Genomic DNA, 14,557 nt, shown 5'->3' with positions numbered 1-14,557 from the left:
TATGTACATTTACCTTTCTCTTCAAGTGTTAAATCAGTTCGTAAACCCATTTCAACAAGATCTAAATGACTAGTTAAATCATCCTTAGTTTTACCGGGAATATCAAGTAATGTACCTATAATACTTTCGCACACATTTTTTCTATATGCATGGCATCCAAACAATGTCGAACAAGTAAATATTTCCAGTAAGGTAGACGAAAACAATTGATTTCCTTTGGAAACATCCATTTACTTTCTTATTTTTCTTCATTTTCCATACTTGAAATCAATTTTCTCTACTTCTTTAAGAATTTGTTGCCCTGAAAGTGGCAAAGGAGCAACACCTTATTCTTTATCACCATCAAATACTTTTTTTTTCCCTATAACGATGATTTAGGGGCAAGTATCGTCTATGACCCATATAACACATTTTGTGCCCATTCGATAGACGAAGAGCCCTTATGTTAGTGCAACATATTAGACGTCTTTGGTAGCCTTTTGTGCTTAACCTTGATGGATTACCATAAGCCGGGAAGTCATTAACAGTCCACAACAACACAAGTTTTAAGTAAAGACTTGTTTATTAAAACCGTCATATGCCTCAACACCATGTTCATACAAATATTTCAAATCATCAATTAATGGTGCCAAATAAACATCTATATCATGTCTTGGTTGTTTTAGGCCTGAAGTAATTAATGTGAGCATAAAAAACTTTCTTCTCAATTTTCCCGCCTCCTAGCTTTTTGCAGCTCTCTCTCGTGGGCTGGTGCCATGGAAAAAACAAGAGCAAAGATGCAGGGGAAGCTGAAGGGTTCTGCTAAGAAGAAGAAGAAAAGAGGTCCTAACTCTACTGCGGATGTGAAAAAAACTAAATCTATGGAGGAAGTTTTAGGAATTGAGCCTCTTGAGTTCACAGATGATGATAAAGGTGCGGAGGATCAAGGTGATGACCCTGCCTTACAGGATGTTTTTCAGGCACCTTTGTCCCCGAAATCATCTCTGAAGGTAATTCAGCAGCAAGATGAGGTTCGCTCTGAGTTTGCTGCCTTCCTTGAAGCTACTAAAAAATGTTCGACTGCTCTATCAAAAGGTCTCTCTGCTACACCTCCAGTACTCAGATCTGGGAGTGTGGTTAGGAATCTGGAAACTTCTTTTCCGAAACAGGCTAACAAGATTAAAATCACTATGGAAGACATTGAAGAGGAGATTTCTTATTGGAATTCTTCAATCGTTTGTTATGTTCTGGGAGCCAATCCGCCTCTCTCTGTGCTTAAAGGATTTGCAAGGCGCTTATGGAATGACAAAGTGGATAAGGTGGGTATGCTTTCATATGGCATTTTCTTGATTAGATTTGATAGTATTGAATTTAGAGATGCTATACTCACGGGGGGATACATCTTCTTCAATAAGAGGCCTGTTGTTATGAAAGCTTGGGATCCGAATACTAATTTCAAGAAAGAGGATATACGAACAGTTCCAATTTGGGTTCAGTTGGATGATTTAGAATTGAAATATTGGGGTCAAAAGTCTCTCTTCAAGATTTTAGGCTAAGTGGCGAAGCCACTGATGGTGGATGCGATTACAAAAGAGAGGGATAAACTTAGTTATCCTCATGTTCTTATTGAAGTTAGTCTCCAGCAGGATTTTCCAAGTTGTATTGAATTTGAGGATGAATTTGGATTTAATGTCACTGTAGGAGTTATGTATGAATGGAAACCGATCATGTGTGGGCATTGCAAGGGTATGGGGCATGCTACTAAAGATTACAGAAGGAAAGAAAGCAGGAAGCAACAATGGATAGCTAAAGAAGAGATTCAGAAACCAGAGGAAAAAAAGACAGAGGCAGCTAAAACTACTGTTGATGGGTTTCAGACTACTACGAAAGGGTGGAGGGTCAAAGCCAAAGAATCTATGGCTGGGCCTTCCACTATGAACTCTTTCCAGGCTTTATCAGATCCTAAAGCCTCAACAAGTGCTATGACTGGGGAGAGCCAGAATGAAACTACAACGCAAGAGAACCAACAGATAATGGTGGGGGAATTGGAAAATACAGGAGGGGGGGAGGGCCTCCTCTTTCCAATGGATAGGATTATATGCTGGAATGTCCGAGGGATCAATAACCAGCATAAGAAAAATGTAGTAAGGCAACTTATTGCCCATCAAAGAGCTGGTTTAATTGGTCTTCTTGAGACGAGAGTTAAGGCTCCAAAGCTTGGAGCCTTGTATGTTCATATGTTCTCAGGTTGGTGCTTCACAACCAACAGTGCGTGGCACAAAGGAGGAAGAATTATAGTTTCTTAGAATCCTTTGAGATTCAATGTAAGTATACTCAGTTGCTCAAATCAGCTTATTCATTTGTTTGTTGCTACTGTGGACAATAAGCATAGATTTTTCACTACTTTTGTATATGGCTTTAATGATGAGGAGGGAAGGAAAAGTTTGTGGAGAAGTTTACAGGATTTGGCTAGAGTTGATCCCTGGGTAGTGCTTGGGGACTTTAATGATATCTTGAACAGAGATGAAAGAATTGGGGATAGAGTAAGATACAACTCTAATAATGATTTCATTAATTGTGTTTCTTGCTGTCAGTTGGAAGATGTTAAATACAGTGGGAACTTCTATACTTGGAGTAATAAGCAGCAGGGATCAGATAAAATCTACTCCAAGATTGATAGAGTTATGGCTAATCAAGCGTGGATGGATAGATTTACAAATGCTGAAGCTATTTTCCTTAATGAAGGCATATTTGATCACACTCCAACAGTTCTAACAGTGCATTCTGACATTCCTAGTGGTAAGAAACCGTTCAAGTATTTTTGGATGTGGTCTTCCCATCCTCAATACCACCAAGAAGTGAGTAGGGTGTGGAATCAGATGGTTAAAGGGACTAAAATGTACCAAGTTGTGTCTAAGCTTAAGGACCTTAAGCCTATCTTTAAAGAACTGAACAAGAGGGGTTTTTCAGAGATTCATATGGCTGATATGGAAGCTAAAGAGAAGCTGAATGATTGTCAGAATAAGATGCATCGAGACCCTTTGAATGTGGATCTGCAGTATCAAGAGTTGGAAGCTAGAAGGCATTATGCAGGGGTGCATAAAAACTACTACTCATTCTTGTCCCAAAAATCTAAGGTTACTTGGGTCAAAGAAGGGGACGAAAACTCTGCAATTTTTCACTCCAGTATCAAAGAAAGAAGGTGTCAAAATAGGATATATTCTATTATCAATGAAGAAGGTAATAGAGTGGAGGATCCTTGTAGAGTCCAAGAACTTTACTTAGCTAGTAAAATAGTAGTATTATAGTATTTATAGCATTATCTTTGTAACTGTGGATTTTTGGTTCAGACCGAGAATTATTTGGACACTCATAGTAGCACTTGTAGATTTTCTAAGTTTAACCTATAGTTTAAGAATATTAATGTTAACCTAAGGTTTGATTATATGACTGATATTAAGGATAATATTTATTATACTATAAGGTTTAGATAAGGACCAATAGGATTTTAAGCACATGCTATGTATGGATGATTAAGGATTAAGTATTTTGAGGATTTAATTTAATAAGGGTAAAAGTTTGAATGCTATAAGGCCAGTCAGCAGCTTTGAATATGTTGAGGGCTTAGTCAAGGCTGTTTACTCCATTCAAACTTAGCTAAAAATGTGTAATTTCGTGTTTAATTAATCAGGGTGTGCCGATATATCGCAACTATAGGGGGCGATATATCGCAGCACGTAGATACGGAAAACACGAGACGATGCACAACAGCCTCGGGCATACTGGCCCAGGCGATATATCGCCTACGGGGGGCGATATATTGACTCATTAAGTATGTTTTGAAAGTTTTTGAATTCTTTTTCCATTCAGCCATTCAACCTCTTGATAAGTCCAGCATCTTTTTGAACGAGTCTCCAGCCTCTACTGAACGATTATTCAAATTATTTTCACCTAAAAAGCTATTATTTTTATTCAAGTAAAATCAAGATCCTTTCATTCCTAAACTCTATAAATAGGACCTAGTACCCAGCCATTATTCATCTTTTGCTCTAAGTTCAGAGGCTGCAAGTGCTAAGTGAGTGTGAGAGTATAAACACCTGGGTTTGGGTATCATAAGCTTATCAAACACTTTGGGAAGTAAGGTTTTAGAGTATTTCGGTTTGAGGTGTAGATTGGTCTTACAAGTCTTCAAGGTAACCCAAAACTCTAGTTCAATTCTGTATTTGTTCTTTTAAGTTCTCATAATCTTCTACTCAGCCTCTAACCTTAATCTTTATTTTGGTTAGGAAATCTAAGTTCTTGAGCACATAAGTTTTGGTAAGTATGTGTCTCAATGGTTTAGTCTTCCCATTCCTTTTCATCTATTTTTCTTCATTAGACTCACTCTTTTTCATAATGGTTATTAGGAGTGTTCCAAAGTTCCAACGCTGTCCACATATTCCGGTAACTTTGGTAAGGAAAACAGGATAGAAATGCATATGTTATATGTCTTATATGTTATCTTATGTTTCTTATGTTTCTTATGTTATGATATGTGTATGTTTGTAGGCTTGGGCATATGACCCATATGACTAACAAGACCCCAAATAGATTATGGGCATATGACCTACTTGGCTAGTAGGACCCCACTAATCTCATGGGCATATGACTTGTTTAGTCTATGGGACCCCAAGTAATAATGGCCATTATAGTATGTGTATGTAATAAGTGTTATGTTATGTCTTTATGTTTATTATGAAATTTATGTACATGATGTATGTGTTAGATTTTCCTTGCTGGGCATTAGGCTCATTCCTTTTTGTTTTATGTGCAGGAAAATAGCTTTAGTGGCGGTAAGGTTCGTGGGTGCTTGGGATTGTGTATCGATGGTGAATGGATTCAAGGAGTCGAGAGTTCGATTTCGAGGATGTAGTCTTTTGTTTATGGGTTTATGTGTAATTTTTCCACACTTTCTATGTAACTCCTTTATTTTAAATTATGTTTTGTTTTTAAGACAATGGGATCCCATATCCTTCTTGATATTTTGTAAGTAACTCTTATTTTTACAAGCTACTTAATAAAATTATGGTATTTTTGCAAATGTAAGTTCTATTAAGGTTTTGTATGTATAGTTTCGTTAATGGTCCAAAAGTCTAGAGTAGTGGGTCATTATAGTTGGTATCAGAGCAAACGATTCCTTCGCATGAAGTTTTCCTCGATACACACGCTCAAAGCTCCAAATCTGACCGCCAAGTAAGTATTTAAGTTACGGTTATTTTGCTTATGTGTATAGCTAACAACCTTAGTGTTTATGTTTTCAGTTAAGTATGAACGGAGCATTAAGCAATGAGGATATCCGAGCCATTAAGGCTTTAAAGAGAATAAGGGAACCAAGGAACACCGTAGGAACACGAGAGAAAATCACTCAGAGATTGATCTTGTTCCACAAAGAAATAGGTTACCTTCAAGGGTCTAAGCAAATCATGATGAGAGCGGCAGAACAATATGTCCTAGTAATTAGGCTTTTAAAGGATTTTCCTTCAGTAATTTTAACTTTAGAAGAAATATGGGAGACTATAAATAATGATGATGACTTACAAGTAGCCCTAAGATATTATTCTCTCATACTTAAGTTCACCTATGATTTAGAGTTTCAATTCACTAATGAGCAACAACATAGGATCTTCTTGAATCTTCCCCGAGGAAATTTTGAGGCTCAAGACAATGATGATTATGAGGAGATAGATGAAGATATGCTAGATGAAGGATCGGATGTAGAAGATCCCGATTTTTAGAATAATAGTTTTCATTGTTTGTTTTATTTCTTTCTTTATTTTATGATTGTAATAAGCGAAAACTGTTTTCCAAATGAATAACATGTTATTTTATTACCATGTATAAGTTTGATTTTTTTTTTGCAATCATAATAAATAATAAATAAAATGAATAATGACTAAGTTCGGTGAGGGTGGATACAAATCAATGAACCAAGTTTCCTTATTGAGAGTTAGGGGGCCTTAGTAGTGGGAACGATTTTACTGATCCCAGCCCTCCCTCAATATGGTTAACTTTGGAACAAAGATAAGTTTCGAGCCTGAGAATTAAGTCATATAGGATGATTAGAAACAGACTTAGAAAATAAAGATGGCTTGTTTTTCTAAGTATAGAAACCCACTATAATAATAAAGACTTATATAATTTTTCATAAAAAGTCATGATAAATAGGTCCGAGATATGTTTGTTTTAGAATAAGTGTTGCCTTAGAGCCTATTAGGGTAAGTTCTAACATGTTCTCAACTGTTAGAACTTTTGGTGAGGATGTCGCTCCGAAGATCTGCACGCACCAACGGAAATGCCTCCAATGCCGTCCCAGCAACCAATGAAGTCCCTCCAGTTCACCGAAGGGGAGTGTGTGCTATTGCCCGCCGCAACACGCCGGCACCGCCAGCTGACAACACTGCGAAGATCGCCAAACTGCGACAACAAGTTGAGGAATTTCTACAGCAACACCGCCAACAGGCACAGACTCAGCCTCAGCCTCCGCCGCAGCCGCAACTGCTACCACAGCAAATGGACCCATCACCCCCAACAAGTTGGTCCATATGGGGGATGGCCAGTGACAAACTACGCGCGACACCCAGTACTGAATATGGAGTCAAGGTTCCGCAAGCAGCACGCTCCAAACTTCGAAGGGACTACAGACCCCTTTGAGGCAAAAGAGTGGCTAAGGAACGTGGAGCCGATTCTGACGCACATGAATCTCAATAATGCGGACCGCATATCCTGCGTCTCGTCATTTCCCAAGAAGGATGCCAGAATATGGTGGGACTTAGTTCAGCAGACTAACGATGTTGCCACCATGATATGGACAAGATTTGTGGAGCTGTTCCACAAGAAGTATTTCACCTTGGCAATCATCGCTAATGGTAGAAGAATATGCTCGTCAGTTCGACAGATTAGCCAAGTTCGCATCGGAGATGGTTCCAACCGATTTTATGAGGGTGACCAAGTTCGTTAGAGGACTTAGACAAAATATGGAATTAGGGGTTAAGATAGCAAACCAGGGAAATACTACCTATGCCAATGTTCTAGAAGCGGCGATAGAAGTAAAAGGGATTCAGATGAATGTTAGTGAGGAGAAGAGGGATTAAACGATGGTCCCAGACCAAAGTCTTTGCCTTGACCCAGGGAGGAACCCATGCTAGTAACAAGCAATTACAGGTCAGATCCTATCCTCGATAGTATATGTTCTAGTATCGCTTGATTTGGTAGCGATATACTCGTATATCTCGTTAGGAATGATAGAAAAACTAGACAAACCTTGTGAAAGATTTAGAGCTAGGTTTGTAACCGAGTTGCCTTCGGGCAAAGTAGTTCTATCATCACGGATAGTACGAGGTGTACCGATCAAGATTGAGGACATAGAACTAGAAGGAGACCTGATAGAGCTAGTGATCAAGGACTTCGACGTAATACTAGGCATGGATTGGCTAGCACGGCATGGCGCAACGATCGACTGCAAACGCAAGAAGGTGATGTTCGAGACTCCTGACGACCAGAAATTATGCTTCATGGGACAAGCTTCAGGATTGCGCACCCCGTTAGTGTCATCTCTCAAAGCTCAGAGAATGATGGAGAAAGGATGTCAAGCATTCTTAGCCAGCATCACGGACGTGGAAAGGGAGACGCCGCTTAAGGTTGGAGATGTCTGAGTTATACAAGAATTTCCAGAAGTATTTCCCGATGACTTGCCAGGATTGCCGCCAAATCGAGAAATAGACTTCACGATAGAATTAGTACCAGTCACCGAGCCTATCTCTAAGGCACCATACCAGATGGCACCTACGGAACTCAAGGAGTTAAAGACACAGCTACAAGGACTCCTAGACTTGGGTTTTATTAGGCCAAGCCATTCACCATGGGGAGCTCTGGTACTATTCGTGAAGAAGAAGGACGGGAGTATGCGGATGTGCATAGACTATCGTGAGCTGAACAAAGTAACAATTAAGAACAAGTACCCGCTACCTTGGATCGACAATTTGTTTGATCAACTCCGAGGCGCGACGGTATTCTCAAAGATCGATTTATGGTCCGGGTATCATCAACTCAAGGTAAAGGGAGAAGATATTCCTAAGACAGCCTTTAGGACTCGTTATGGACATTACGAGTTCTTGGTTATGTATTTTGGTCTTACTAACGCACTAGCCACGTTTATGGACTTAATGAATAGGGTCTTCAAGGACTACTTGGATAAATTCGTCATTGTGTTCATCGACGATATCTTAGTATACTTCAAGAATGAAGTAGAGCACGAGGAACATTTAAGGACGATGTTGATGCGATTGAAGGAGCATCAACTCTACGCCAAGTTCAAGAAATGAAAATTTTGGCTTTCACAAGTGGCGTTCCTCGGGCACATTATATCGGAAGATAGAGTTGCAGTAGACCCATCAAAGGTAGAGGCCGTGAAGGATTGGCCCAGACCAAAGAACGCATCTGAAGTGAGAAGCTTCCTAGGGTTAGCAGGTTATTATAGGAAGTTTGTAGAGGGCTTTTCAAAGATAGCCACTCCATTCACCAACCTGACCCGAAAGCAACAAAATTTTAACTGGAATGATAAGTGTGAGGAAAGCTTCCAATTACTTAAGGATAAGCTTTGCTCAGCACCAGTACTTCGTGTACCGGCACCCAACGATAAGTTCGTTGTCTACTACGATGCATCAAAGCTAGGATTGGGATGCGTGCTAATGCAAAATGACAAAGTGATAGCCTACGCCTCACGTTAGTTGAAGGAATACGAACAGCGCTATCCAACTCACGATATGGAGTTGGCAGCAGTGGTCTTTGCGTTAAAAATCTGGCGCCATTATCTTTACGGAGAACGGTGCGAGATTTATACGGACCACAAAAGTTTAAAGTACTTCTTTACTCAGAAGGAGCTCAACATGAGGCAGTGCAGGTGGTTAGAGTTAGTAAAGGATTACGACTGCGAAATCCTATACCACCCAGGAAAGGCGAACGTAGTGGCCGATGCGCTTAGTAGGAAAAGCTATGGGAACTTAGCAGCCTTATCCGGAATAGAAAAGCCGCTACAGCAGGAGCTTATCAGTGTCGGAATAGAAGTGGTTGTAGGCAAGCTAGCTAACTTGTCTATCCAATCGAATCTGCTAAAGGACATACGGATTGGTCAGAGACATGATGAATCGCTAGCAGCACATATGGATGCAGTCAGAGAAGGCAAGACTACAGATTTCTCAATATCTAGCCAAGGTTTATTGAGATATAAGGATCGGGTATGCGTGCCAAATGATCAAAGTATTAAGAAGACGATTATGGAAGAAGCGCACAACACCCCATACTTAGTTCATCCAGGGTCTACCAAGATGACTCATGACATCAAGGCAATCTATTGGTGGCCAGGGATGAAGAAGGACATATCGGAGTTTGTATCTAAGTGTCTGGTATGCCAGCAAGTGAAAGCGGAGCATCAGCGCCCTGCAGGCTTATTACAACCACTTAGCGTGCCAGAATGGAAGTGGGACGATATAGCCATGGACTTCGTGATGGGTCTGCCAAAGACGAATAAGCAACATGATTCCACTTGGATAGTAATAGATAGACTAACCAAGTTGGCTCATTTCCTGCCTGTTAGAACTTCGTACACGGCAGACCAATATGCAGACATCTACATCCAAGAGATTGTACGGTTGCATGGAATCCCCAAGACGATAGTGTCAGATAGAGGATCAGTGTTTACATCGAGATTTTGGGGAAGTTTACAGCAAGCTATGGGTACTAATCTAAGTCTTAGTACAGCTTTCCATCCTCAGACAGATGGGCAGTCCGAGCGTACGATTTAGATTTTAGAGGATATGCTACGCGCGTGTGTACTTGATTTCGGAGGATCATGGAACAAGTACTTATCGCTGATCGAGTTCTCGTACAACAACAACTACCAGTCAACGATCGGGATGGAAACTTATGAGTTGCTTTATGGAAGAAGGTGCCGATCACCGTTGCACTGGGGCGAGGTAGGAGAAAGGCAGCTTCTAGGGCCCGAAGCTGTTAGACAAGCTAAAGAAGCAGTAGCGCTTATTAAACAGCGTATGCTTGCTGCTCAAAGCTGTCAGAAAAGCTATGCGGATACCAAGCGACGCGATGTGGAGTTCCAAGTTAGAGATCAAGTCTTCCTGAAGATATCTCCTATGAAAAGTGTCAAGCGGTTTGGGAAGAAAGGCAAGCTTAGTCCCCGATTCATAGGTCCTTTTTAGATATTGGACAATGCGGGACCAGTTGCGTATAGACTAGCCCTACCGCCAGCACTAGCCGATAGTCACAACGTGTTCTACATCTCGATGTTACGCAAATATGTGTCAGACCCATCTCACGTCCTCAAGTACGATACGATAGCACTCCAGAAAGACTTGAGTTACGAGGAACGACCGGTTAGCATCCTAGATAGAGGGATGAAGCAGTTACGGTCCAAGAGCTTTCCTATAGTCAAATTCCTATGGAGTAATAGTTCTGAACGAGAGGCAACGTGGGAGTTGGAGGAGGACATGTAAGGCCGGTATCCGGAATTATTTGGTAAGTAAATTTCGAGGACGAAATTATTTTTAGTAGGGGAGAATTGTAGAGTCCAAGAACTTTACTTAGCTAGTTAGATAGTAGTATTATAGTATTTATAGCATTATCTTTGTAACTGTGGATTTTTGGTTCAGACCGAGAATTATTTGGACACTCATAGTAGTACTTGTAGATTTTCTAAGTTTAACCTATAGTTTAAGAATATTAATGTTAACCTAAGATTTGATTATATGACTGATATTAAGGATAATATTTATTATACTATAAGGTTTAGATAAGGACCAATAGGATTTTAAGCACATGCTATGTATGGATGATTAAGGATTAAGTATTTTGAGGATTTAATTTAATAAGGGTAAAAGTTTGAATGCTATAAGGTCAGTCAGCAGCTTTGAATACGTTGAGGGCTTAGTCAATGCTGTTTACTCCATTCAAACTTAGCTAAAAATGTGTAATTTTGTGTTTAATTAATCAGCGTGTGCCGATATATCGCAGCTATAGGGGCAATATATCGCAGCACGTAGATACGGAAAACACGAGACGATGCACAATAGCCTTAGGCATACTGGCCCAGGCGATATATCACCTACAGGGGGCGATATATCGCCTCCTTCAGTATGTTTTGAAAGTTTTTGAATTCTTTTTCCATTCAGCCATTCAACCTCTTGATAAGTCCAGCATCTTTTTGAACGAGTCTCCAGCCTCTACTGAACGATTATTCAAATTATTTTCACCTAAAAAGCTATTATTTTTATTCAAGTAAAATCAAGATCCTTTCATTCCTAAACTCTATAAATAGGACCTAGTACCCAGCCATTATTCATCTTTTGCTCTAAGTTCAGAGGCTGCAAGTGCTAAGTGAGTGTGAGAGTATAAACACCTGGGTTTGGGAATCATAAGCTTGATCATCATAAGCTTATCAAACACTTTGGGAAGTAAGGTTTTAGAGTATTTCGGTTTGAGGTGTAGATTGGTCTTACAAGTCTTCAAGGTAACCCAAAACTCTAGTTCAATTCTGTATTTGTTCTTTTAAGTTCTCATAATCTTCTACTCAGCCTCTAACCTTAATCTTTATTTTGGTTAGGAAATCTAAGTTCTTGAGCACATAAGTTTTGGTAAGTATGTGTCTCAATGGTTTAGTCTTCCCATTCCTTTTCATCTATTTTTCTTCATTAGACTCACTCTTTTTCATAATGGTTATTAGGAGTGTTCCAAAGTTCCAACGCTGTCCACATATTCCGGTAACTTTGGTAAGGAAAATAGGATAGAAATGCATATGTTATATGTCTTATATGTTATCTTATGTTTCTTGTGTTTCTTATGTTATGATATGTGTATGTTTGTAGGCTTGGGCATATGACCCATATGACTAACAAGACCCCAAATAGATTATGGGCATATGACCTACTTAGCTAGTAGGACCCCACTAATCTCATGGGCATATGACTTGTTTAGTCTATGGGACCCCAAGTAATAATGGCCATTATAGTATGTGTATGTAATAAGTGTTATGTTATGTCTTTATGTTTATTATGAAATTTATGTACATGATGTATGTGTTAGATTTTCCTTGCTAGGCATTAGGCTCATTCCTTTTTGTTTTATGTGCAGGAAAATAGCTTTAGTGGCGGTAAGGTTCGTGGGTGCTTGGGATTGTGTATCGATGGTGAATGGATTCAAGGAGTCAAGAGTTCGATTTCGAGGATGTAGTCTTTTGTTTATGGGTTTATGTGTAATTTTTCCGCACTTTCTATGTAACTCCTTTATTTTAAATTATATTTTGTTTTTAAGACAATGAGATCCCATATCCTTCTTGATATTTTGTAAGTAACTCTTATTTTTACAAGTTACTTAATAAAATTATGGTATTTTTGCAAATGTAAGTTCTATTAAGGTTTTGTATGTATAGTTTCATTAATGGTCCAAAAGTCTAGAGTAGTGGGTCATTACAATCCTGATGGTGTTACTGAAGCATTTTTATCCTATTATCAGACTTTATTGGGCACTCAAATGGACAATAGGCAACCAGTTAAAGTCTCAATTATGGCTCACGGTCCTGTGCTTTCCAGACAGCAGGCAGATTTTCTATCAGCCGAGTTTACTAAAGAAGATATTAAAGATGCTGTGTTTAGCATCCCTGGCATCAAAGCTCCAGGGCCTGATGGTTATTGCAGCTACTTCTTTCAGGACAATTGGGAGTTAGTTGGAAATGAGATATGTGAAGCTATAACATCGTTCCTACATACAGGGCACCTGTTAAAAGAGATTAACTCTACAGTGATTACCCTTATCCCTAAGTGCAAATGTCATAATACTGTAAGTGATTATCGCCCCATATCTTGCTGCAATGTCTTATACAAAGTAGCTAAAAAATTGATCTGCAGTAGGCTTAAAGTTATTCTTCCAGATCTTGTGGCTCAAAATCAGGGGGGGTTCATTAAAGGCAGAATAATTGCTCATAATATTATGATTTGTCAGGATCTAATAAGGCATTATGGAAGGAAATCGATTAGACCCAACTGCATGATAAAGCTGGATTTACAAAAGGCTTATGATACTATGGAATGGGGATTCTTAGAGGAGATGTTACAAGCCTTTCAATTCCCTGCTAAATTCATTAGTCTTATAATGAATTGCATAACTACACCTAGGTATTCTTTAATGTTTAATGGATCTATGCATGGATTCTTTGCAGCTAAAAGAGGTTTGAGGCAAGGGGACCCAATGTCCCTTGCTTTTTGTTCTTGGGATGGAATACTTGAGTAGAATTATGCAGAAAGTTGGGGAGAAGGATGAGTTTCAGTTTCATGACAGGTACAGGGACTTAAAGCTTAATCATCTCAGCTTTTCCAATGACGTGTTGCTGTTCTACAAGGGTGATTTCAAGAGCATATATCTAATGTTGCAGGGGCTAAAGTTGTTCTCAAAGTCCTCTGGTTTGAACCCAAACATCAAAAAAACTGCCATATACTGCAGTGGCATGAGTGAGGAGGAGATTCGAAGAGTAATTGATCTGTCAGGATTCAGTAGAAGTGATATGCCATTTAGGTATCTTGGTATACCCATCTATGCCAAGAGAATCTCAACTGTTGAGTGCAAATTACTAGTTGAGAAGATGAAAACCCGAATTAAGATCTGGAGCTCCAGAAACTTATCTTTTGCAGGTAGATCAATTTTGATAAATTCTATGCTTCTATCTATTCATGCCTATTGGAGTCAAATCATGATTCTACCTAAGAAAATTATATCTGAAATTGAAAGCATTTGTAGAGTTTTCTCTGGAAAGGGCAGAGCAACATGTCTGGGTCTGGAAGTGTGGCCTGGAATAGGCTTTGTAAGCCTAAGAAGGCTGGAGGAATAGGATTCATGATCGTTTCAGAGTGGAATCGAGCAACTTTGTTTAAAAATGTCTGGTCAATTGCAACAAAGAAAGACAATCTATGGGTTAAGTGGGTGCATAATGTGTATATAAAGCATGAGGAGTGGTGGGGTTACAAGGCTCCGCCTCAAAGCAGCTGGTACTGGAGGAAGCTAGTGGTCATTAAAGATGAAATCAAACAGCTTATGGACCCTGTGCATTTTACATTAAATACTTATCAAATTTCCTCTGGTTACAAATTGCTTAATCAGGTTCAGGAGAGCTTCCATTGGAGTAAAGAAGTCTAGTGCAGGCTTAACATCCCAAAGCACAGCTTTGTGCTTTGGATTACAGTACAGGATAGACTTAAAACTAGAGAAAGACTTCGCAGGTTCAACATGACAGATGATTCAACTTGTATCCTCTGCAATGGAGCAGAAGAAACAGTGGTCCATCTGTTTTTCAGTTGCTCTTTCTCTCAGGATTGTTTACAACAATTGAAGAATTGGCTGGGTTGGAGAGCTCACACAGAAACGCTACATGGCCTTCTTAGATGGATAGAAAGGTCCAAGAGGAGCAAGTTTCAGAAGAAGGTTTTGGCTGCCTCTGTTGCCTCTCTGGTTTATCACTTATGGAAGGCTTGGAACAACAAAC

The 14,557-nt window shown here is 39.4% G+C and overlaps 1 protein-coding gene across 1 annotated transcript; it reads left to right on the top strand.

Moving 5' to 3' along the window:
• The first annotated feature begins 1,550 nt into the window (after positions 1-1,550).
• On the top strand, positions 1,551-13,311 carry LOC133792101 (uncharacterized). The gene is made up of 3 exons (XM_062230009.1): positions 1,551-2,206; positions 2,318-3,074; positions 12,538-13,311. The coding sequence occupies exons 1-3, from the start codon at positions 1,551-1,553 to the stop codon at positions 13,309-13,311; spliced, it is 2,187 nt and encodes a 728-aa protein (XP_062085993.1).
• The last annotated feature ends 1,246 nt before the right edge of the window (positions 13,312-14,557 follow it).

The sequence above is a fragment of the Humulus lupulus genome, chromosome 7 (assembly GCF_963169125.1).
Source record: "Humulus lupulus chromosome 7, drHumLupu1.1, whole genome shotgun sequence".
Taxonomy (NCBI): domain Eukaryota; kingdom Viridiplantae; phylum Streptophyta; class Magnoliopsida; order Rosales; family Cannabaceae; genus Humulus; species Humulus lupulus.
This window is presented reverse-complemented; position numbering and strand designations above follow the sequence as displayed.

Bases quoted from the DNA above. Each gene is read 5' to 3' on its own strand.
- LOC133792101 (XM_062230009.1), top strand. From the start codon at position 1,551: ATGGTGGATGCGATTACAAAAGAGAGGGATAAACTTAGTTATCCTCAT. The intron at 2,207-2,317 runs GTATGTTCATAT...AAGTATACTCAG, and splicing joins GCTCCAAAGCTTGGAGCCTT to TTGCTCAAATCAGCTTATTC. The intron at 3,075-12,537 runs GTGCATAAAAAC...TCCTATTATCAG, and splicing joins CTAGAAGGCATTATGCAGGG to ACTTTATTGGGCACTCAAAT.